General features: G+C 46.6%; 1 protein-coding gene across 1 annotated transcript in view; it reads left to right on the top strand.

Moving 5' to 3' along the window:
- Window positions 1-849: 849 nt before the first annotated feature.
- PTPRN2 (protein tyrosine phosphatase receptor type N2) overlaps window positions 850-25165 on the top strand; it is a 1552619-nt gene continuing 1528303 nt past the window's right edge. Inside the window, exon 1 of the mRNA XM_044294005.1 lies at window positions 850-1090. Within this exon, the coding sequence (XP_044149940.1) occupies window positions 1000-1090 (91 nt within the window). The 5' untranslated portion in view covers window positions 850-999. The remainder of the gene's footprint in view (window positions 1091-25165) is intronic.

Raw genomic sequence — 25165 nt, 5'->3', positions numbered from 1 at the left:
TATACCATACACTATATACAGTCCTATATACCATACACTGTCATATATACCATACACTATATACTGTCATATATGCCATACAGTATATACAGTCATATATACCACACACTATATACACAGTCATATATACCATACACTATATTTAGTCATATATGCCATATACTATATATACAGTCCTATATACCATACACTATATACAGTCATATATACCACACACTATATACACAGTCATATATACCATACACTATATATAGTCATATATGTCATAGATATAGTTCTGTATACAGTCATACACTACATATACAGTCATATATACCATACACTATATACAGTCCTATATACCATACACTATATACAGTCATATATACCACACACTATATACACAGTCATATATACCATACACTATATATAGTCATATATGTCATAGATATAGTTCTGTATACAGTCATACACTACATATACAGTCATATATACCATACACTATATACAGTCATATATACCATACACTATACATACAGTGCTATATACCATACACTATATACAGTCCTATATACCACACACTATATATACAGTCATATATGCCATATAGTTCTATATACAGTCATACACTACATATACAGTCATACACTATATACACAATCATACACAGTCATACACTATCTACAGCCCTATTTAGCACACGTACAGGTGCACACCCGGCCTGCACAGTACCCTGCCTCACACACACTCGGAGGAGGAGGTGACGCCAGCCGCCCGGCTCCCCCCAGCCGCAGCCTCCATTCATCCTGACAGGAGCGCGGACAGGCGCTGGTCCCATTCATCTCCTCCGGAGGCCGGGCTCCGGTCATGTGACCAGCCGTGAGGGGCGTGTCTTGCGGTGGGCGGGCCGGGTCTGGTCGCTGTCCAGGGTGTTGGAGCTGATCAGGCTGTGGACTGAGCGCCGTCCTGCTGCCCCCATGCCGCTGTGATCACTAGGCTGATGGATTATTATTACTCGGCATGATGGGCTCCGTGCACGCCGCTCTCCTCCTCCTCCTCCTCCTCTCGGCTTCTTCCCATCTCCTGCCTGCGAGTGCGGACTCCAGATTTGGTGAGTGCCCTGTCCTCTGGACCGGCTGTGGGGGGCGCCCCGGCTGTAGTGAGACCCCCTTCCCTCCTTCTTATCATCCTAGTTGGAGCAGGCGGGTAGGAGGAGCTTCTGCAGGAGGCGGGGGAGGTGCTGACATTGAGGGGTTACAGGTATGACCACATGTATACACCTGTGCTGGTCCAGTCACATTGTAAGCCTGCATGGCAGATGTGTCACCTGTACAGCCGGAGCATGGTTACTGGGCTGTGGGTCCTGTCCCTCGAAATGTCACCCTACAGACTGTGGCGCGTACTATCAAACTGTGTACACCGGGGTTAGTCCAATAGCCATGGCATATACCCTACATTACTAATGCCACCGTCCAATGATCCAGGTGCCACCTCTGAACATGGCTGCAGCCTGTGCCCCTTCCAGTCACTTGGCCGGGGTCACACCTCTAATCATTCGGTATCGTTTTATCATGTGTCAATCAGAAAGGTCACCAGGTCATGTTTCGGGGGTTAACCCATTCATATCCCGGACGCGTTGATCCTCAGCGTATTGATGGCGGCGCATGTCCGTCCGTATTTCCGTTAAAATGACTTTAAATGAGTGCTGATGCCCACTTTTAAAGCACCTGAGCCTCACTGATCGGAGGGTGAGAAGATGTTATGGTGCGACCGCCCCTTTAAGAGCTATACACTTGGGTTGCTTTGCGCTTTTCCTTAGCCGTGGATTGGAGTAATGAAGTTGTGTCACGTAAACCTCTGACTAAGTTCTGCAGAAATAAGATGTAGGATAAGATCCTTCATAAGGAACTCTTGCTGGAAAAAATACAGTCATACCTCTGTGCGTGTTTCATGAATGTGGTTTACGGTTGTGCTTGAAAAGAGGTTCTGCAGCAGCTCCGCACTATTGTATAAGAGCCTGTGTGATTTTACCTGGTGTTTTTCCTATTCCTGTGCTCATGGCTGGTGGTGACTCTTCTTGGCTTCTTCAGGAATAATTCCTCGGACTGTGCAGTCTCGGGGCTCCTCGGCATTGCCACGTATCCGGCTTATTTCCGTGCTAATCATATCCCATAAAGAGGATTTAAGGCCATGTTTATGTTTTAAGGCGACCGGTCAGAATTAAGAAGGGATTACTTGCTTGTGATATGATTATTTGACTATGTGGCCAGAAGCTTTCTGTGATCTCCTAGGCTTCCCAATTAATGTTCTGGAACATGTCAGTAACAGAAGTATAACTGTAGGGGTTAATGGGATGTGTGATCACATACTGGTCACCAATGTCTTCAGAGATCCCTCATGTCTCTCTATTACACTGGGTAACACTGACACATGTAAGGTTATGGACACGGGAAGGAATAATGCAAGTCACCCGTACATACTAAATGGTAAAACACTGGGTAACACTGACATGGAAGAGGAATTAAGACTTTTAGTGAACAGCAAACTAAGCTGTAGAAACCAGTGTCAGGCAGCTGCTGCCAAGGCCAATAAGATAATGGGTTGCATCAAAAGGGGCATAGATGCCCGTGATGAAAACATAGTCCTACCACTTTACAAATCACTAGTCAGACCACACATGGAGTACTGTGTACAGTTCTGGGCTCTTATGAACAAGACAGACATAGCAGAGCTGGAGATGGTACAGAGGAGGGCAACTAAAGTAATAACTGGAATGGGGCAACTACAGTACCCTGAAAGATTATCAAAATTCAGGTTATTCCGTTTAGAACAAAAACGACTGAGGGGAGATGTAATTAATATGTATAAATATATCAGGGGTCAGTACAGAGATCTATCCCATCAGCTATTTATCCACAGGACGGTGACTGTGACGAGGGGACATCCTCTGCGTCTGGAGGAAAGAAGGTTTGTACACAAACATAGAAGAGGATTCTTTACGGTAAGAGCAGTGAGAATATGGAACTCTCTGCCTGAGGAGGTGGTGATGGTGAGTACACTAAAAGAGTTCAAGAGGGGCCTGGATGCAGGGGCGTAACTACCATAATGGCAGACCATGCGACTGCTATGGGGCCCAGGGCAAGAGGGGGTCCAGTTGGGATCATCTCCTCTTCTTCTGGGGGTGAAAACTTGGTCAGGACTCTACCCTCTAAAGAAACAACTTTTAGCAAATGAAGCAGTGGAAAAATGGCCCAAGGGTCAGTGAAAAGGTTTTAAGCAGAAACCCTTCTGTCCTTTGTGGGGGGCCTGGTGTGATCCCTGCTATGGGGCCCTTACTTCTCTATGTACGCCACTGCCTGGATGTATTTCTGGAGTGTAATAATATTACAGGCTATAGCTACTAGAGAGGGGTCGTTGATCCAGGGAGTTATTCTGATTGCCTGATTGGAGTCGGGAAGGATTTTTTCCCCCTAAAGTGGGGAAAATTGTCTGCTACCTCATGAAGGTTTTTTGCCTTCTTCTGGATCCACTTGCAGAATGACAGGCCGAACTGGATGGACAGATGTCTTTTATCAGACAAACTATGGGGGTGATTTATCAAACTGGTGTAAAGTAGAACTGGCTTAGTTGCCCATAGCAACCAATCAGATTCCACCTTTCATTTTCCAAAGGAGCTGTCCAAAAGGAAAGGCCTTGAATTGGCCAGAACTACTCGCATTAGAAGTCATTGCCAATCTAATGGCAGCAGGAACTGTCTGGGGCTACCACAGTATGTGTCAGGTCCTCTAAGAAGAGGTGCGGCCATCTTGGATGGCAGAAGAGGAGCCTGGGAATTGGTGGAATTGTAGATGAAAAGGAGAACATCTATTGGAATTTATAACATATATTGGAATTCATATTCTCCTTTGATTACCTGATTATAATAGTCTTCTGCCTGTCACTGTAACAAATCAAACTGTAATTTACTTTCTAAAAGGTTCACCATCAGTGATGGCCAGTTTGCATTGTTCGCCCGTGAACATATGCGAGCTGCCATCTTTTCTCACAAGTCCGGCGAGGCACAGGTAAGCCCTTACCTGTGCCTGTGCGTGAGCCAGTCTGAAAACAAGTGCGGTCAGTGGGAGCAGGCAGTTCCGAGAACAGCCACCGGGGCCTTCATCGGGCTGTTCTCGGAACTGCCTGCTCCCGGTGACCGCATTTGTTTTCAGACCGGCTCGTGGCACAGGCACAGGTAAGGGCTTACCTGTGCCTCGCCAGACTTGTGAAAAAAGATGGCAGCCCGCATATGTTCGCGGGCGAACAATGCGAACTGGCCATCACTGTTCACCATCACTGGGCTGGGGGAAAGCAGATGAGGACAACCCTCAACATCTTTGCATTTCTCAAACCCGGATTATACTCCTGCTGGTAGGTCGTATCGTATAGTCATGGTGTTATATTGGGTGGTCTATTTGGTTATATGATTAGTATCTATGTGATATGGAGTGCTCAATGTGTCCCTGATGACACCTTGCCCTGTCAGTGAGGCCTGTTGTCTACACAAACCTGACATGGGCCAGTTTCAAGTCTCACATGCGTCTGGTGGAAAATTTAAATTGACCGTATTTAAGTATTTTTTCTTTTCTTAGATGTTTGAGACATTTTAGAGGAAATGTCCAAATGCCTGACCACCCCACCCATCTAAGTGAACACTTAGAACATGAGAATGCTGTGGGACAAATTTATGAATAAATTTTTTAAAACTTGTTATGTTCTCTGCATAGTCTCTATAAGCTTTATGTTATTTTTGTCTATTGCAGCAATGTCTTTTTCCATTTTCAAGTATAATCAGGGAATATGGAAGTAGAGTTTCACCAATTACTGTAAGCCCCACAATTTCACAGCAACCTTTTTGGTGCAAGACCAAAACATGGTGACCAGTGCTGCACAAACACAATACTGCAGGGGGAGCAACGGTGCACCTGGCACCAAGGACACATAACCTTGGTATTGTAGCCAGCACTAAGGTCTCCAGGTGTGCACGTCTCCCCTTTCCACCAGGGACCTCATAGTGTTCCAGGGTCTGCCAACCCACCTGGGAAGTGGTCTAGCAGCACCCCTCCTTCCGGGCTAAGCCCCCTTGCCTCTAGACTACACAGCACAGACCAGGGGTTTGGTTTGTTTGCAGAACAGGTTAAGGATCAAGGCCAGGAAGAAGAATCTGGCTGGTTAGATCTTGTACAGACAGGGCCGCTCTGAAGCTTCATGCAACTCCATGACCTAAAACCAGGAAAAACATGAAAGAAAGCACATTCACATCCTGTTTTTGGAAGGTGGATTTGGATAAAAGTTTGTGCTAATGTCTGGATGTGAGAAGACACTCCAATAATCCGCAGCACTCGCCAGAAGTTGGTGAAAGAATGGTGATTTATTCACTCAGACAGCCAGGTTACAGCGACGTTTCGACCGGTTGGTCTTTATCAAGCAATGAGAAGTGAGAAGTTCACTTCATATTGTGGTCTTCTTGGTTTGGTCAGCAGCTGTCACTATGGAAATGTCTGAATTGTGAGATGCTTTGTCTGTCTCCGGCTAATTAAATGAAGCAGAAAACCCCGAGCAGGTGGGGAGAGGGAGGAAGGTAATAACACATTATGTAAACTCATTACAAGTCGTGATGTTTTTTTTTCTCCTCTCGGCAATACTTGTCTTTTATGACTTGCAGATGCATTTCGATTTTTTTTTCTTTTATGGAAGACAAATCCAGGACACTTTCGGATTACGCCATAAATAACAGAACTCTTACAGTAATGTTGTACGTAGTAATGTTGCCCACGTCTATTAGTTCCTGGATGGCCCGTAAAAAAATAGGCCACTTTTTACCAGTGTCCGTGAACAGAAGCTTGTGCAGGTTGTGATGATAGTAATTTTCATCACAGGTCATAGTCAATGTCTTTATATCACTGTACTATAGATTGTGTATTACTTATTATCTCTGTGGTTTATTAAAGGGGTTGTACCAGTGATGGCCTATCTACACTATCTGATCGGTAGGGATCCGACACCCAGCACCCCCACCTATCAGCTTTAGACCTCATGCACACGACAGTTTTTTTTTCACGGTCCGCAAAAACGGGGTCCGTGGGTCCGTGATCCGTGACAGTTTTTTCGTCCGTGGGTCTTCCTTGATTTTTGGAGGATCCACGGACATGAAAAAAAAGTCGTTTTGGTGTCCGCCTGGCCGTGCGGAGCCAAACGGATCCGTCCTGAATTACAATGCAAGTCAATGGGGACGGATCCGTTTGATGTTGACACAATATGGTGCCATTTCAAACGGATCCGTCCCCATTGACTTTCAATGTAAAGTCTGGAGTTCTTTTATACCATCGGATTGGAGTTTTCTCCAATCCGATGGTATATTTTAACTTGAAGCGTCCCCATCACCATGGGAACGCCTCTATGTTAGAATATACTGTCAGATATGAGCTACTTCGTGAACCTCAGATCCGACAGTATATTCTAACACAGAGGCGTTCCCATGGTGATGGGGACGCTTCAGGTTAGAATACACTACAAACTTTGTACAAGACTGCCCCCTGCTGCCTGGCAGCACCCGATCTCTTACAGGGGGATATGATAGCACAATTAACCCCTTCAGGTGCGGCACCTAAAGGGGTTAATTGTACTATCATATTCCCCTGTAAGAGATCAGGGCTGCCAGGCAGCAGGGGGCAGCCCCCCCCTCCCCAGTTTGAATATCGTTGGTGGCACAGTGTGCGCCCACCATCGCCCCCCCTCCCTCCCTCTATTGTAATAAATCGTTGGTGGCACAGTGTGCGCCCACCATCGCCCCCCCCCTCCCTCTATTGTAATAAATCGTTGGTGGCACAGTGTGCGCCCACCATCGCCCCCCCTCCCTCCCTCTATTGTATTAAATCGTTGGTGGCACAGTGTGCCAACCACCATCGGCCCCCCCCTCCCTCTATAGCAGTAACATTGGTGGCAGTGTGCGGTCTCCCATTCCCCCCCCCCCATCATTGGTGGCAGCGGAGTTCCGATCGGAGTCCCAGTTTAATCGCTGGGGCTCCGATCGGTAACCATGGCAACCAGGACGCTACTGCAGCCCTGGTTGCCATGGTTACTTAGCAATAGTACAATTGTAGAAGATTCATACTTACCTGCTTGCTGCTGCGATGTCTGTGTCCGGCCGGGAGCTCCTCCTACTGGTAAGTGAAAGGTCTGTGCGGCGCATTGCTAAAGAACCGTCACTTACCAGTAGGAGGAGCTCCCGGTCGTTCACAGACATCGCAGCAGCAAGCAGGTAAGTATGAATCTTCTACTGTTGTACTATTGCTAAGTAACCATGGCAACCAGGGCTGCAGTAGCTTCCTGGTTGCCATGGTTACCGATCGGAGCCCCAGCGATTAAACTGGGACTCCGATCGGAACTCCGCTGCCACCAATGATGGGGGGGGGGGGGGAATGGGAGACCGCACACTGCCACCAATGTTGTTGCTGCTATAGAGGGAGGGGGGGGCGATGGTGGTTGGCACACTGTGCCACCAACGATTTAATACAATAGAGGGAGGGAGGGGGGGCGATGGTGGGGGCACACTGTGCCACCAACGAATTATTACAATAGAGGGAGGGAGGGGGGGGGCGATGGTGGGCGCACACTGTGCCACCAACGATATTCAAACTGGGGAGGGGGTCTGCCCCCTGCTGCCTGGCAGCCCTGATCTCTTACAGGGGAATATGATAGTACAATTAACCCCTTTAGGTGCCGCACCTGAAGGGGTTAATTGTGCTATCATATCCCCCTGTAAGAGATCGGGTGCTGCCAGGCAGCAGGGGGCAGTCTTGTACAAAGTTTGCAGTGTATTCTAACTAGAAGCGTCCCCATCACCATGGGAACGCTTCTGTGTTAGAATATACTGTCGGAAATGAGTTTTCACAAAGTGAAAACTTAGATCAGAAAAAGCTTTTATGCAGACGGATCTTCGGATCCGTCTGTATGAAAGCAACCTACGGCCACGGATCACGGACACGGATGCCAATCTTGTGTGCATCCGTGTTCTTTCACGGACCCATTGACTTGAATGGGTCCGTGAACCGTTGTCCGTCAAAAAAATAGGACAGGTCATATTTTTTTGACGGACAGGATACACGGATCACGGCCTCGGCTGCAAAACGGTGCATTTTCAGATTTTTCCACGGACCCATTGAAAGTCAAAAAAACGGAAAACGGCACAACGGCCACGGATGCACACAACGGTCGTGTGCATGAGGCCTTAGCTCTGGCACCCGTCCACAGCTCCGTCCATTGTGCACTAGATGGAGAAGGTCATTTCAATGGAAGCAGAACCTCAATAAACAGCTCCATCTACTGCACAATAGAAGGAGCTGTGGCCGGGTGCCAAAGCTGCTGCAGAACAGCTGATGAATGGGGGTGAGGGGTGTGGGACCCCCGCTGATCAGATAGTAATGGCCTAGCCTGAGGGTTGGAAAACCTCTTTAAGGTTTTCCATTGTGTCCATGAAAAATGTTGACTTTCGTGATTTTTCGATAAGTTGTCCATAAAAATTAAAAAGCAGCCCTGGTGTAAGATATATATTTATTAAATCTGACTAGGACAACACCTCCCAATATGGCATATGAACATCATGAAGGATAGGGTCTCCTTCTATGAGCCAACATCGGTAATGTACGGCTGGCACAACTTTTGCCCACAATGCCAGCTCACGAGCTTCTTGAAGACAGACCTATGGCGATCAACTTATTGCAGGATCACATTCTTTGTAAAAAATAAAAAAAAAGGGGGCATGTTGTGATGAGACCACCCCTTTAAAGTATCGGTACAAACTTTGCCTGCATTAGCATAACTTTAAAGGGGTGTCCTTTTTTTCAGACCCCCAAGTGTGGCTGGACTTCAGTGTTTATCATACTTACCTCTTCTCTTCTGGCTCCATTGCTCCCCCTCGGGCACCACAGGACCCAGGTCTCCCTGGACCAACATCCTATTTGACACCGCCAAAGCCACTGACTGGCTGCAGCCATGACATGTCACCCATGTGTCACGTGACCAGTTATTGGTTGCGGCACACCATCCTGCAGCTACAGCACCTGATAAATCTATGTGCCTTTATAACCCACCTACCTGTAGCCTGGTTGCAGCAGCCAGTACCGTATTTGACTTCTTTCTGCATGGACAGGACATATACAGGGCTTTTAGGATGCACCACAATGCAATGCAGTGGAAAACACATGAAAAATATATATATTTAAAAAAAATCACCAGTTATGAAGCCTGAACAGAATGGATGAGACTGATGCACACGTCTGCAGAATAATGCAGCATGTGCCATATCCCTCATCATGGCCCACGTCCTGACCGCGAATGATACAGATGTCAGAAAGAGTGGCACAGAGGCTTCCTCATTAAATCTGGCGTTGTACAACACATTTATTAATTATTGTATATCGGGACATTCGTAAATATATTGTTCTTTTTCCATATTTTTCCTATACTCTTATCTTCACTTGAAAAAATGTGAATCCTTCCTTAAAGGGGTAGCCCGGGTTCTAGATATTGATGACCTAGTCCCAGCTCCGTTCTCTTTGTAGTGGTCAGCCTGGGTTATTCTAGATCTTCTCCCATTCAAGTGAATGGGGTCTGAGCTGCAGTAATAGTAATCTGGCACAGCCATTACACAGTGGAAAGACATTTTTTGCTCCCGGCTCCATTCATTGTGTTTTTTCCACCATCAGCAGCTGCTGAAGACAGTTGATCGATGGAGGTGCCGGGTGTAGGACCACCACTGGTCTGATATTGATGACCCATTCTGAACTTTATGGAGGCCATTATGGCGCATAACAGGTAGTATTTAGTGTTAGGACCCGTCTTACAGAGATCGCCTTGACGTACGGCAGACGGGCTCATATGGTTTTGTTCAAAATGCATTTGCCAAGCATCTCACTTGATAAATAAGTGTAGCATTAGCACTATATTTTTTTTTTGTGACTATGACATTATTGTACTTTATCTGGTATGCAGGGTGCTGCTGCATTGTCCTTTTTTCCATTCTGAGGACAGGTCATCAATACAGTATCTAGAACCCATAATGCCACATTTAAAGGGATTCTGTCACCTGGATTTTAGTGACAGAGCTTTTAACATCATCACATCAGTCTGCTCGTTTTGTATTAAAATATACTAGTGTTACTTCCCTAAGTGTTGTCCTTTGTCTAGAAAATCGCTTTTATTAATATGGTAATTACCTCTATAAGGAGTCCAAGGGGCTGTCCCTCCGGCCGTTCGTGCCCAGCCGTGCCCCTTCTTTTGGAGCCCAGCACCGCCCCACTGCTAATTTATTCACTCCTCATTGCTGGCTGGCGCATGTGCAGTGCGTCCTGTGAGGCCGATTCCAGGCGCTGGCATGTGTATCCACGGAATGCGTTCGCTGAGCCATAAGCTTGCGCATGCGCTGTTCATAAGATAAGTGCCTAATCTTAGATAGCTGGGCTATGAGGACACATAAGGAGATACTAGAATTATGAATAGTGCTTGGTGGATGGGGAAAGGGGCTGTTCCACCGATTTTGCGCAGCGGCCTAGGAGGTACAAGTTATGACTGGCAGCAATGAAATCCCCGCCAGGTACTAGGACGGGGGTCCTCAGTTACTTTTACTCTGACTCTAGCTTCAAATTAAAAATATTACATGTGATATTTTTAATATTGTATAATTAACTTGTATATTTACTTTTATAAAAATTTAGGCAAGTTTAGATATTATAATCATGTATGTGGAGTCAGAGACAGTTTTGGGTGGTTGGAGCCAGAATGTATTAAAATACAGGAGTTGGAGGTTTGGCTTCCTGACAGCACGGTCCTGGTTCATGGAAACAGCCAAGAGGTAGTTAGAAGACGATTATTTTATTTCTTCCTAAATAAGGCTTTGCAAGGTATATAATAAGTCATTCTCACCTTACCGATTCCCTGTCAGGTCTGTGTCAAAGTGTCACGTTCCCCACTGCCCTCTTCACGTGCAGGTAATGAACGCTCAATGGTCATTTCCTGTGTGTCAAGGAGGACCAGGTGTAGAGACAGTTTAGGGGCCATGAAGCGTCAGAACAACTAAGTGCAGCTACAAATCTCTTGGTCTATAATATATATAGAAGGCACTGTTCGAGAATTTGTTGCCATGCGGTCTTTAACAAGGGCGCTATAATACTTGTTGAGGCTGCTGACAAAAAATATTAACCCTAAGTTCACACCTGAGCGTTTTACAGCGCGTTCAAACGCGCTGTAAAACGCTCAACACATGAAAACCAATGCTTCCCTATGGGAATGGTTCTCACCTGGGCGTTTTACAGCGCGTACGATCGCGCTGTAAAACGCCCGACGCATAATCAAGTACTTGAGCTTCTTTGGGGCGTTTTGACGCGCGTTTGTGGCCATAGGACACTGCAGTCAATCACACAAACGCGCGTCAAACTCGCGTTTACTATTACAAAAAACGTGCATAAAAACGCGCGACAAAAACGCGCGTAAACCGCGCGTTTGAGAAACGCTAAGGTGTGAAAGCAGGGTAAAGGGCATCTGTCAGCAGATCTGTACCTATGAAACCGGCTGACCTGTTACATGTGCGCTTGGCAGCTGAAGGCCTCTGTGTTGGTCCCATGTACATATGTGTCTGCATTGTGGAGAAAAATGATGTTTTAAAATATGCAAATGAGCCTCTAGGAGCAATGGGGGCGTCAGCGTTACACCTAGAGGCTCTGCTATCTCTGCCACTGCTGCGCCCTCTCCAGTTTGGTTGACAAGGCCAGGCAGTGAAAACGTCATCACCCCTGCCGGCCCTGTCAATCAAAGTAGAGAGAGCACAGGAGTTGTAGAGAGAGCAGAGTCTCTAGGTGTAATGACAACCCCCCTGTTGCTCCTTGAGGCTCATTTGCATATATCAAAACTTAAATTTTCTCGGCAAAGCGAACACATATGAACATGGGACCAACACAGATGTCTTCAGCTGCCAAGTGCACATGTAACAGGTCAGCCAGTGTCATAGGGACAGATCTGCCGACGGATGCCCTTTAAGGAGGTGGCAACCGTTGTGCAAGATACGGAATTCATGAAGCAATGCAAGGTTTTGTTTGACGCCAAATAACTTTTTTGACAATGTAAATAGCAGAGACAAATTTCTGTATTTTCTGTGTCCTCACATAATAAAACGAGGCTCAAAAGGCATTTTCCTAGCAGGTTTCCTCGATGTCCGCACAGGGACGTGTCAAAACTATTAGGTCGAAGTAAGGGTCCATTCACACGTCCGTAGAATGTGTCCACACCCGTTCTGCAATTATCTGGAACGGGTGCGGACCCATTCATTCTCTATAGGGCAGGAATGGATGCGGACAGCACACAGTGTGCTGCCCGCATCCGCATTACCGGAGCGCGACCCCGAACTTCCGGTCCGCAGCTCCGGAAAAAAATAGAACATGTCCTATTCTTGTCCGCAATTGCAGACAAGAATAGGCAGTTCTATGGGGGTGGCGGCCAGGTGTATTGCGGATCCGAAATACACTACGGACGTGTGAATGGACCCTAATGCAGGGGATCATCTTTCCTCTGTTTCTCAGGCTATCCTGATACTTTCTGTAGTTTCCTTTAGCGGTGTTTTTATTCTGTAATGATTGATTCATCCAGAGATTTTATAATATACAGATTATTTCGGGCGAGCCGAATGCTTTCTCGGCATTAGAAAATGTTCTCTAATATGGAAATGGAGTCTAAATATAGCAGAACTGATAAGCAGCTTGAGCAACAAAAGGTGGCCTTATCTCTTCTCCCAGGAGTCTGTCATGGAAAGGGAGCAGGCAAATATGTGGCAGACGGACGGGTAAGGTTTCCGCTCGCTGTGGGTCTGAATTATATTCATATTGGAGTTAAGGGCATGGAAAATATGGCTGTTATTGATTCGTATGAACTGTTGGTCAGCACACACGTGGGAGCCGACCTGCAAAGCAACATGGTCCAGGGGGCAAAAATCACTGCTTAAAGGGGATATCCATGACTAATGTAAAACATGAACAACAGACATCATAAAGGTACATGACCAGGGGTGTAGCTATAGTGAAAGCAGGGGAAGCGGTTGCTATAGGGCCCATCCGGGGCCCCCTCAATAGTATTATACAATAATGTTATATACAGTGACATGATATACAGTATATACGTGTAGGAAACGGACGGAGCGGCTGCCTGGCCTGGTCTGAGAGAGCCATCTTGACTAGCCACAGGAGTGAGGGTTGCACCAGAACCGGTGGTTGCTGGGGCAGGGGGGGGGACCTATTCAAAAATTCGCTGTGGGGCCCAGTCAGGTCTAGTTACGTTATGACAATCTCTTTCTAACAAAGCTAGAACCAGCCCTGTACTTTACATGGATCCAGAGATCTCCCCACTCATTGCTCCAATTGCTCTGCTAGATTTTATTCAGGCTGGTAGCTCAGGGGGTGTGTCCTTTCAGCTATAGCTCTCTCTCCCTATCACAGCTCAGGGGGTGTGTCCTTTCAGCTATAGCTCTCTCTCCCTATCACAGCTCAGGGGGTGTGTCCTTTCAGCTATAGCTCTCTCTCCCTATCACAGCTCAGGGGATGTGTCCTTTCAGCTATAGCTCTCTCTCCCTATCACAGCTCAGGGGGTGTGTCCTTTCAGCTATAGCTCTCTCTCCCTATCACAGCTCAGGGGGTGTGTCCTTTCAGTTACAGCTCTCTCTCCCTATCACAGCTCAGGGGATGTGTCCTTTCTGTCAGGGGCGTCGCTAGGTTAAAACATTCGGGGCCTGGGCCCCGGATGTTTTGTCTCATGCCCCGAATGTCCTGCCTGCCTGCTAGATACAACTGTATTGCAGTACACAGAACGGCAAATACAATTGAATCTTACACTGGGAAGAGGCGAAGGACCTTTGGTGACATCACAGGTCATGTGATCAGCAAAACAGGCTGTGATAGGATGACCTGGATGATGTCACCATCATGTGACCAGTGCAGGATTGGACCGGAGTCAAGAGGAGAAGGAGCCTAATGCTGATGTCTGTACAGGAGAGGTAAGTGAAGGGAGAGGCAGAGCAATGCTGGGAGTTGTAGTTATTTAACTGGGATGTATTTTAGGGCTGAAGGGAGGGATGTTATTGACATGGGACTGTGTGCTTGAGGTGGCTGGGGGAGGGAGTGATGTTATTTACATGGGACTGTATGTTGAAAGTGGATGGTGGGGGGAATGATGTTTATGTACATGGGACTTAATGTTTAGGGTCCAGTGTTTCCCAACCAGTGTGCCTCCAGCTGTTGCAAAACTACAACTCCCAGCATGCCTGGACAGCCTTTGGCTGTGCGGGCATGCTGAGAGTTGTAGTTTTGCAACAGCTGGAGGCACACTGGTTGGGAAACACTGGTTTAGGCTACGTTCACACTTGCGTTTGGTGATCCGCTTGTGAGATCCGTTTCAGGTCTCTCACAAGCAGCCCCAAATGCATCAGTTTAACCCCAATGCATTCTGAATGGATGCCGTTCCATTTTGGAGGCGGACCCCAAAATGCTGCAAGCAGCGTTTTTTGTGTCCGCATGGCCTTGCAGAGCCAAACGCATCCGTCCTGACTTAGGCTACTTTCACACTAGCGTTCAGAGCGGATCCGTCTGCATTATATTGTAAAAAAAAATCTAAGTGTGAAAGTAGCCTCAGACGGATCCGTCCAGACTTTTACATTGAAAGTCAATGGAAGACGGATCCGTTTGAAGATTGAGCCATAGTGTGTCATATTCAAACGGATCCGTCCCCATTGACTTACATTGTAAGTCTGGACGGATCCGCACGGCCAGGCGGACACCCGAACGCTGCAAGCAGCGTTCAAGTGTTCCCCTGCTGAGCGGAGCGGAGGCTGAACGCTGCCAGACTGATGCATTCTGAGCGGATCCGCGTCCACTCAGAATGCATTAGGGCTGGACGGATCCGTTCGGGGCCGCTTGTGAGAGCCTTTAAACGGAGCTCACAAGCGGACACCCGAACGCTAGTGTGAAAGTAGCCTAACAATGTAAGTCAATAGGGACGGATCCCTTTGCATTGACACAAAATGGTGCAATTGTAAACGGATCCGTCCCCCATTGACTTTTAATGTAAGTCAGGACGGATCCGTATTGGGACTTAGAAATTATAATCTAATACAAACGAATTGGTCCTGAACGGATGCATTTGTTTGTATTATCGGTGCGGATCCGTCCTGTACAAGTACAGGACAGATCCGCACGAACGAAAGTGTGAAAGTAGCCTTAGGAGATGATGTTTACATGGGATTGTGCGTTGGAGGCGGCTGGGGAGGAGGTGATGTTATTTACATGGGACTGTATGGTGGAGGGGGGATTATAACTGTAGGGGGCACTGCAAATCCAGGGGACATTATAGGCGGTCTTATTACTACTGGGGGCTCTATAGGAGGGTCTTATAGATCCGCCTTATTTCTACTAACTGCACTATGGGGGCCTTATTACTACTGAGGGGTCTGTAGGGAGCTTTATCACCACTGGGGGAACAATAGGGGGACTTATTTCTACTAGGGACTCTGTGAGGGTATTATTAATATGGGAGGGCATTGTTGAGGAGCATTATCACGGTTGGGGCAGTGTTACTAATAAGGGCATTCTAAAAGGGAATTACTATTGGTGGGACTATGAGGAGCACTATCACTATGGGGGCAGTAATGTTTCTTTAGGATAGTATTTGGGGGTATTTGGGGGGGGGGGGGGGTTGAGGTTTTGGCATAGCAAGCAGCAGGATAACACTGTGGGGACTCCAGTTGGGGGATAATGATAGAAAGTGAGGAAGCTAAGATGTCTGTGTATCACACTCTGCAGAGACGAGGCGGCTGAGAGAAGTTGTCCAGACCGAATGGAGAAGATGATGACAGAGAGGAGACGTCCCCTGGAGGCCCTGGATGTGACAGGTAAGTGCCGCTGTACGGCAAGTACAGCACAGTGCGGGGGGGGGGGGACATATTTATTGGGGCTTGTGCCCCGGATCTTTTGAGACCCTAGCAACGCCCCTGCTTTCTGCTATAGCTCTCTCTCCCTATCACAGCTCAGGGGGTGTGTCCTTTCTGCTATAGCTCTCTCTCACTATCACAGATCAGGGTGTGTGTCCTTTCTGCTATAGCTCTCTCTCCCTATCACAGCTCAGGGTGTGTGTCCTTTCAGCTGTAGCTCTCTCTCCCTATCACAGCTCAGGGGGGGTGTCCTTTCTGCTATAGCTCTCTCTCCCTATCACAGCTCAGGGGGGTGTCCTTTCTGCTATAGCTCTCTCTCCCTATCACAGGTCAGGGTGTGTGTCCTTTCTGCTGTAGTACTCTCCCTGTAACTGTCACAGCTTCTAACAGAAGATAAGGCTAGTTTCACATTTGCCGCACAGCTCTCCAGCAGGCTGTTTTGGCAGAGAACAGCCTACCAGAGTTCTCCAGATCCGGCATTGCCCGTCAGCCCCATTGACTATAACTTGGTCTGGCAGAGATCTGGCCACTACCTGGCAAATATGCCGTGATTCGGTTGGACAAAAACCATTGCACACAGCACACATGTTTTCTGTCCAGTCGATTCCCGACATTCTGTGCCAGAACAACCTGCTGGAGAGCTGGCCAAATATTAGTAAAATAGAAGTTGCCACACTTCGGTAATTACTGTAAGTTTCTTTTAGGATATTGCCATTTTTCTATCAAGTTGTGGCAGCCATGTTTGGTTGGTTTGGTGACTACAGGAAGTGCAGACATACTGGTTGTCGTTTTCTAACTTCTTGGAAACTGATGCCATCTGTCATCTTGACAGCAGGTTCTATCAGTGAGTTATTGAGGTGCTAATGTAAACTATAACTTCTTTAGGTTCTGGGTGCTAAGACACCCATCAAGCTCTAAAAGGAAGGGTCAGAAACACTCAGCTCAGTTCTGAGCACCTTCGGCTTTGGTTGGCTTTGCTAAGCAGCGATACTTTCCATGGATTGGTGCATCCTTCGCTGGGCTGAGCGCTTCTGCACCTTCATTTAGGTGATCAGTAGGGTTCTCAGCACCCAGATCCTCACATATCAAAACTTCTAACATCTTACTATGACATGTCAAAAGTTTGATGTCATGATAGGTACCCTTTAAAAGCGATAACCCATATGACTGAAACTTTTGCCTGTCCTCCATCTATAAGTTTCATTGTAATCGTGATCTTTATTATCATGGGACCCTGTGTGGTCTAATACAGTATCAGATTGGGGTTCCTTAGGCCCACCAGAGCAAATGTTCTGAAGGCCCACCATCAATCTGTACAGAACATATGCTTACTCACTTTCAATTTCATTGCATAAAAAATAGGCACTAGTGGTAAATGATTGGCTGTAGAGTCAGCTCCGACTGGAAGAGATTTCTGTTGGACATCAGCTTTCTGTCGTATTAGGGATATACATTATTGTGTCAGAGACTAGGCCCCTGGATGATCCCTTCATACTCTGGTGGGCCAGTCCGACACTGGTCTAATAGGTTATTTGTGAATAAGATCATAAAAAATAGATCCTAGTACCGTTTGATTGGCTCCAAAGTTAGCTTCAAGTCTGGTTGTCTTCTGCTGGACCTTCATGGCTCTGTTGTATTAAGTGTCTATTATCTGGCAGAGCCTGGGTCTCCTTGAGGATCCCCTGGTGAATCAATGTGACCTTGTGGTGAAAGACGCCTGAAAAAAAAAAAAAAAACATAACATACTTTTTTTTGTGGTGCAGTAGGTACGTTATCATGGAAAAATGGAACAGTTGGTTGTAATTGCATTTTTTCCTACACATTTACATTGCCTAGTGGAAAAAAAATCTTGGAAAGCCATAAAATGCAAGTCTGTAAAACAGCACAGTGCACGCGAGCTGTGTGTAAATGGCAGTTTACAATCTACAATAGGTATAGCACCAAATATAAACCCGAGCTCTGGGAAATTCAGTAGTCACTGATGTGTTAGACACAGCAGAGCTGGCAATCTGACAACAGGGTCTCGGTGCTCTGCTTCATGCATGTGAGTGGACTTTGGCCTGGTAAACCTTCGAGTTGTACCGTGCTGATATGCAGGGCCCATTGACTTCCTTCTATCTCTGATTCCATACAGAGCCGTACAGTGTGTTTAATTACGGAGCTATTACCTTATGGAAACATTGCATCTGGAGGAGAATATCTCCACAATACAGTGTCATACAGAGGCACTATGTCAGTTTCCAGGTGTAGAAATGTTGCACCAAGATTTGCAACTCCCCCCCCCCCCCCGACACTCTTGCCCCTTTTGTAGTGAGGGGGCGAGCACCAGAAACTGTATTTGCACCAAAAAACTGGAGTACTTTACGCCTGCAATCTCATCCAGCTCCCGGCTGGAGTAGATTTCAGTTCTGGCACACAGGCAGCTTGAAGTGTGCCAAATTTATGAAGAGGTTTGTGTCTCTAAATAATTGTAGCACATCTCATGCCAGCATAGTACAAGTTAGGCTTCGTTCACATCACCGTTCAGCCTTTCCGTTCTCCGACTCTGTTTAGGAGCAGGAGAACAGAAAGGACGGATTCGGCACATAACTGAGCCGAACGGAACCTAAGGACACCATAGACTATAATAGCGTCCGTTAGGTTTCCGCTCAGAAGAAGATTTTGGGGCAGAGGCAAAAGTAGTGCATGCTACTGCCTTTGTTGAAATTCTGTGCCATTTTCTATATAAGATATGTCCTCTTGTTTGCCAAGCCTTTTGCGCTGTCCACACGGATGTCTTGTCCATAAAATGGCCGCTGATGGGAGGGTCATGTGACCAGGCAAATTGTCTTCATGTGATGTCTCCTCTGTTCATATACACTCCACCTGCCCTCAGCCCTCATATAGTACATAACAAAACCTTTCTAACAAAGCTAGAACCAGCCCTGTACCTCACATGGATCTCCAATTGTTCTGCTAGATTTAGTTCAAGCTGATAGCTTAGGGAGCATGACCTTTTTTGCTGCAGCTTAGGGGACTGAGCATTTGCATCCTGTCAGCGATGAAACTGAGCATGGGCATCCTCTCAGCGATAAAACTGAGCATGTGCATCCTCTCAGCGATGAAACTGAGCATGGGCATCCTCTCAGCGATGAAACTGAGCATGGGCATCCTCTCAGCGATAAAACTGAGCATGGGCATCCTCTCAGCGATGAAACTGAGCATGGGCATCCTCTCAGCGATGAAACTGAGCATGGGCATCCTCTCAGCGATGAAACTGAGCATGGGCATCCTCTCAGCGATGAAACTGAGCATGGGCATCCTCTCAGCGATGAAACTGAGCATGGGCATCCTCTCAGCGATAAAACTGAGCATGGGCATCCTCTCAGCGATGAAACTGAGCATGGGCATCCTCTCAGCGATGAAACTGAGCATGGGCATCCTCTCAGCGATGAAACTGAGCATGGGCATGCTCTCAGCGATAAAACTGAGCATGGGCATGCTCTCAGCGATAAAACTGAGCATGGGCATCCTCTCAGCGATGAAACTGAGCATGGGCATCCTCTCAGCGATGAAACTGAGCATGGGCATCCTCTCAGCGATAAAACTGAGCATGTGCACCCTCTCAGCGATGAAACTGAGCATGGGCATCCTCTCAGCGATGAAACTGAGCATGGGCATCCTCTCAGCGATGAAACTGAGCATGGGCATCCTGTCAGCGATGAAACTGAGCATGTGCATCTTGTGAGCGATGAAACTGAGCATGGGCATCCTCTCAGCGATGAAACTGAGCATGGGCATCCTCTCAGCGATGAAACTGAGCATGGGCATCCTCTCAGCGATGAAACTAAGCATGGGCATCCTCTCAGCGATGAAACTGAGCATGGGCATCCTCTCAGCGATGAAACTGAGCATGGGCATCCTCTCAGCGATGAAACGGAGCATGGGCATCCTCTCAGCGATGAAACTGAGCATGGGCATCCTCTCAGCGATGAAACTGAGCATGGGCATCCTCTCAGCGATGAAACTGAGCATGGGCATCCTCTTAGCGATGAAACAGAGCATGGGCATCCTCTCAGCGATGAAACAGCATGGGCATCCTCTCAGCGATGAAACTGAGCATGGGCATCCTGTCAGCGATGAAACTGAGCATGGGCATCCTCTCAGCGATGAAACGGAGCATGGGCATCCTGTCAGCGATGAAACTGAGCATGGGCATCCTCTCAGCGATGAAACGGAGCATGGGCATCCTCTCAGCGATGAAACTGAGCATGGGCATCCTCTCAGCGATGAAACAGAGCATGGGCATCCTCTCAGCGATGAAACTGAGCATGGGCATCCTGTCAGCGATGAAACTGAGCATGGGCATCCTCTCAGCGATGAAACGGAGCATGGGCATCCTCTCAGCGATGAAACTGAGCATGGGCATCCTCTCAGCGATGAAACAGAGCATGGGCATCCTCTCAGCGATGAAACGGAGCATGGGAATCCTCTCAGCAATGAAACGGAGCATGGGCATCCTCTCAGCGATGAAACTGAGCATGGGCATCCTCTCAGCGATGAAACGGAGCATGGGCATCCTCTCAGCGATAAAACGGAGCATGTGCATCCTCTCAGCGATGAAACGGAGCATGGGCATCCTCTCAGCGATGAAACTGAGCATGGGCATCCTCTCAGCAAGGTGGGCCAAGAAATCAGGAAAAGAACAAACAGCAGGTGGCGTTATACAGATACATTCATTGAATAACTCAGTGGCTATGCAATTTTTTTTATTACATGCAATTACAACCCCTTTAAGACCTGCATACATGACACTGGTCTTAATAAATCTCCCCTGGAGTTTTCATGGCTGCGCTGCCTGGAGATCAGTATGCCTGTCAGCCTTGCAGAGCTTTGTGCGCGCTCATCTAAACGTATACAGCATTGTTACTTTATGCATTATATTCTGAGGATGATTATTAAACACTTTGCCGAAGATTTCTTCCATAATTTTGTTATAACTGAAGACACTTTTAAGTTCCCTTTTCTTGGTCGCTATTCATTTTCTTATAAATCCCCCTCGTGTGTTGTGCATTGGTTTTGTGCTTATTGTATATTGACTTATTTTACAAAATCAAATAACTCAGAATATATGCTGACAATCTCAATCTAACAATAAAGCAGCTGCGCTATTCCCCAGAATCACTTCAATCTTTAATGACCTCATCAATCAAAGATGGAACAATTGGAGTTAAGAAGCGGGGAGGCGGCGTGATTTGTACTGGAGGATGAGGCTGGATGTCACGAATATTAACTAAATATCCCATCAGTATGAAGACCTACCACAGGGTCCCAGTGATGTGGGGAAGGTGTAGTTTCACAGGCAGGTGATCGAATCTTTCATGCGGCACCAAATATTTTTGTTGCCAGCACTTTGGCCTGTGGGGATGTGCTGCCGACATTATGCAAAGTGCATGGGGTACAAACAATCGTAGCAATGATTGTTCATTCCCCATTCAGTTTGTATTGGGCTGAGCAGGAACGGAAATTGCACAGCATAGAAATAACCCATTGTCTCCTTTCCATCCCAAATGTATCCTAAAAGTATTTACATTCAAAAACCTTAAAATGGTCTCAAGAGCAACAGATTGACAGTTTTGGGGAGTTTAATGACCCCTTGATGAGGACAATTACGTGAAATGAACATCACAACAAACGATTGTTCCTAATAATTAGCCTGTGCTCCGATCACCTGAAAATGAGCAAAATGCATCCTTCGCACATCAAATAGTTTTTGTCGGCAATACAACACCCTGTGTAGACAGGGAATGTGCTTCTAAATATGTGCAAAGCAAGTGGTGGAAGAATGATCATAATAACGAGCATTCATCCCCTTTTCACTTTGCACAAGGCTGCAAGAAAGACCCTTTAAAGAGCTGAACCCAGAAACAAACTGGTCTAAACTAATTCACCAAGAATGAGTGGAACATCGGAGCTTTGTAAACAAACAGCCTTTGCGCCATCGCGCAGGGCAAGGGAGAGCATCTGAGCCTTTTTTGGGTGAATGAGTGCCGATCCAGTTGTGTCCGAGTTCACCTCTAAACCTGGACAACCCATTTAAATAAGCACTGATTGACTTCTGTATTGTTGATTGGCACTCGTTTGGTCCCCAGTATTGGCCCATGTAAGGCCTTTTTTGTTCCACGTTTAACATATACACATGACATAAAGTATACTTTAAACGGATGCCACGTATGGATGCCATATAGCCAAATCCGTCACCATACATTAAAGGGGTTTTCCAAGATGTTCGAACTGCTAACCTTTAGATAGGTCATCAGCATCTGATCGGTGGAGGTCGACCCCACGGATTAACTAGCGCTCGCAGTAGTGCTGTGGCCTTCTCTCACTGTGCTTGGGGAACTGACAGCTCCGCTGCCTTCTCAAAGAGCTGATCAGTGGGGATCCTGGGCGTTGGACCCCTACCGATCAGATACTGATGACCTATCCAGGGGATAGTTCATCAGTTAAAAATCTCGGAAATCTCTGGAAAAAGCTGGTGAAGTATCCTTTACATATTTCTAGTGTTGAGCGAAGCAAATCATCCGATGCTAAATTTGGTCTGAAATTTAGGGAAACGTTGATTTCAAACAAATTTGAATCTCCTCGCGATTCGTGGTAACTAACAGTTTTCTTAAAATGGCGGCTGCGCGTGTTAGAAAGTGAAAGTAAGTGTAGAGGAGACAAGCCAGGGAACACGAGATCACCCATAATGCCGTACAGCCAGCCAATCCGCAGGTAGCCACCCCCCTGTGATGTCACAGCTAGGCAGAGCCCTATAAAACCCTGATCCCGTGCAGTCGCTGCCATTTTCCTGTGAGATGAGCATAGGGAGAGACACGACCAGGCTCATTCACTAGGGACACTGTTGCTGCAAACTGTTAGTGTAGGACAATATTGGAGAGGGAGAGTGGAGGGAGAGCGTAGGAGACTGCTGAACTACAGACACTGGTACAATATATCGCCATGTACATAAGTGTGCAGTGCACCAATATTCATAGTTATTCTGTTCTATTAGCTATATAGTTACTGTGCGTCAATCTAACAGGCCACTGTTACCGGCAGGTCTAATTTATCGCCATGTACAGTCGTGGCCAAAAGTTTTGAGAATGACACAAATATAGTTTTCACAAAGTTTGCTGCTAAACTGCTTTTAGATCTTTGTTTCAGTTGTTTCTGTGATGTAGTGAAATATAATTACACGCACTTCATACGTTTCAAAGGCTTTTATCGACAATTACATGACATTTATGCAAAGAGTCAGTATTTGCAGTGTTGGCCCTTCTTTTTCAGGACCTCTGCAATTCGACTGGGCATGCTCTCAATCAACTTCTGGGCCAATTCCTGACTGATAGCAACCCATTCTTTCATAATCACTTCTTGGAGTTTGTCAGAATTAGTGGGTTTTTGTTTGTCCACCCTGCCTCTTGAAGGATTGACCATAAGTTCTCAATGGGATTAAGATCTGGGGAGTTTCCAGGCCATGGACCCAAAATGTCAACGTTTTGGTCCCCGAGCTACTTAGTTATCACTTTTGCCTTATGGCACGGTGCTCCATCGTGCTGGAAAATGCATTGTTCTTCACCAAACTTTTGTTGGATTGTTGGAAGAAGTTGCTGTTGGAGGGTGTTTTGGTACCATTCTTTATTCATGGCTGTGTTTTTGGGCAAAATTGTGAGTGAGCCCACTCCCTTGGATGAGAAGCAACCCCACACATGAATGGTCTCAGGATGCTTTACTGTTGTCATGACATAGGACTGATGGTAGCGCTCACCTTTTCTTCTCCGGACAAGCCTTTTTCCTGATGCCCCAAACAATTGGAAAGAGACTTTATCGGAGAATATGACTTTGCCCCAGTCCTCAGCAGTCCATTCACCATATTTTCTGCAGAAGATCAATCTGTCTCTGATGTTTTTTATGGAGAGAAGTGGCTTCTTTACTGCCCTTCTTGACACCAGGCCATCTTCCAAAAGTCTTCGCCTCACTGTGTGTGCAGATGCGCTCACACCTGCCTGCTGCCATTCCTGAGCAAGCTCTGCACTGGTGGCACTCCGATCCCGCAGCTGAATCCTCTTTAGGAGACTATCCTGGCGCTTGCTGGACTTTCTTGGACGCCCTGAAGCCTTCTTAGCAAGAATTGAACCTCTTTCCTTGAAGTTCTTGATGATCCTATAAATTGTTGATTGAGGTGCAATCTTAGTAGCCACAATATCCTTGCCTGTGAAGCCATTTTTATGCAATGCAATGATGGCTGCATGCATTTCTTTGCAGGTCACCATGGTTAACAATGGAAGAACAATGATTTCAAGCATCACCCTCCTTTTAACAGGTCAAATCTGCCATTTTAACCCAATCAGCCTGACATAATGATCTCCAGCCTTGTGCTCATCAACATTCTCACCTGAGTTAACAAGACGATTACTGAAATGATCTCAGCAGGTCCTTTAATGACAGCAATGAAATGCAGTGGAAAGGTTTTTTGGGGATTAAGTTAATTTTCATGGCAAAGAAGGACTATGCAATTCATCTGATCACTCTTCATAACATTCTGGAGTATATGCAAATTGCTATTATAAAAACTTAAGCAGCAACTTTTCCAATTTTCAATATTTATGTAATTCTCAAAACTTTTGGCCACGACTGTACATAACTGTGCAGTGCACCAAAATACATAGCTAATCCGTTCTGCTAGTGATACAATTGTTATACACTATGGCCAACAGAAAGTTACTTGTGCCCTCCAAAGGAACGGGCAATGGCAAAAATGTTGCTGTTGCTGGCACAAGTAGCAGCAGAAGAAGGGGTGGTGGTAGCAATCACAGCAGCAGGCCAGAGGTGCCACTCATCCAGTGGTGCAGAAGCTCAACGTGTACCTGGCCAAGTTGCTGTTACTTTTGTCCCTCCCATTTATTTGACTCTGCACATTTCAGAGAACTAATGGCTTGTGCCAAGCCAAGGTGGAGAGTACCAAGACAACATTACGTTTCCCAAAAACCTGTACCAGCCCTGCACACGTACGTTGACTAGAAGGTGTGTCAGTCCTTGGGCCTCTTGGTGTCTGGTAGAGTTCACGCCAGTGCTGACGTATGGACTATGGTCAAGGACAATATATGTCATTCATAGCCCACTGAGTAAATGTCGTTCTGGCCCAGACACACCAGCAACTTA

The sequence above is a fragment of the Bufo gargarizans genome, chromosome 5 (genome assembly GCF_014858855.1).
Source record: "Bufo gargarizans isolate SCDJY-AF-19 chromosome 5, ASM1485885v1, whole genome shotgun sequence".
Classification (NCBI taxonomy): Eukaryota; Metazoa; Chordata; class Amphibia; order Anura; family Bufonidae; genus Bufo; species Bufo gargarizans.
Note: the sequence above shows the minus strand (reverse complement) of the source record. Positions and strands in the feature narration are given on the sequence as shown.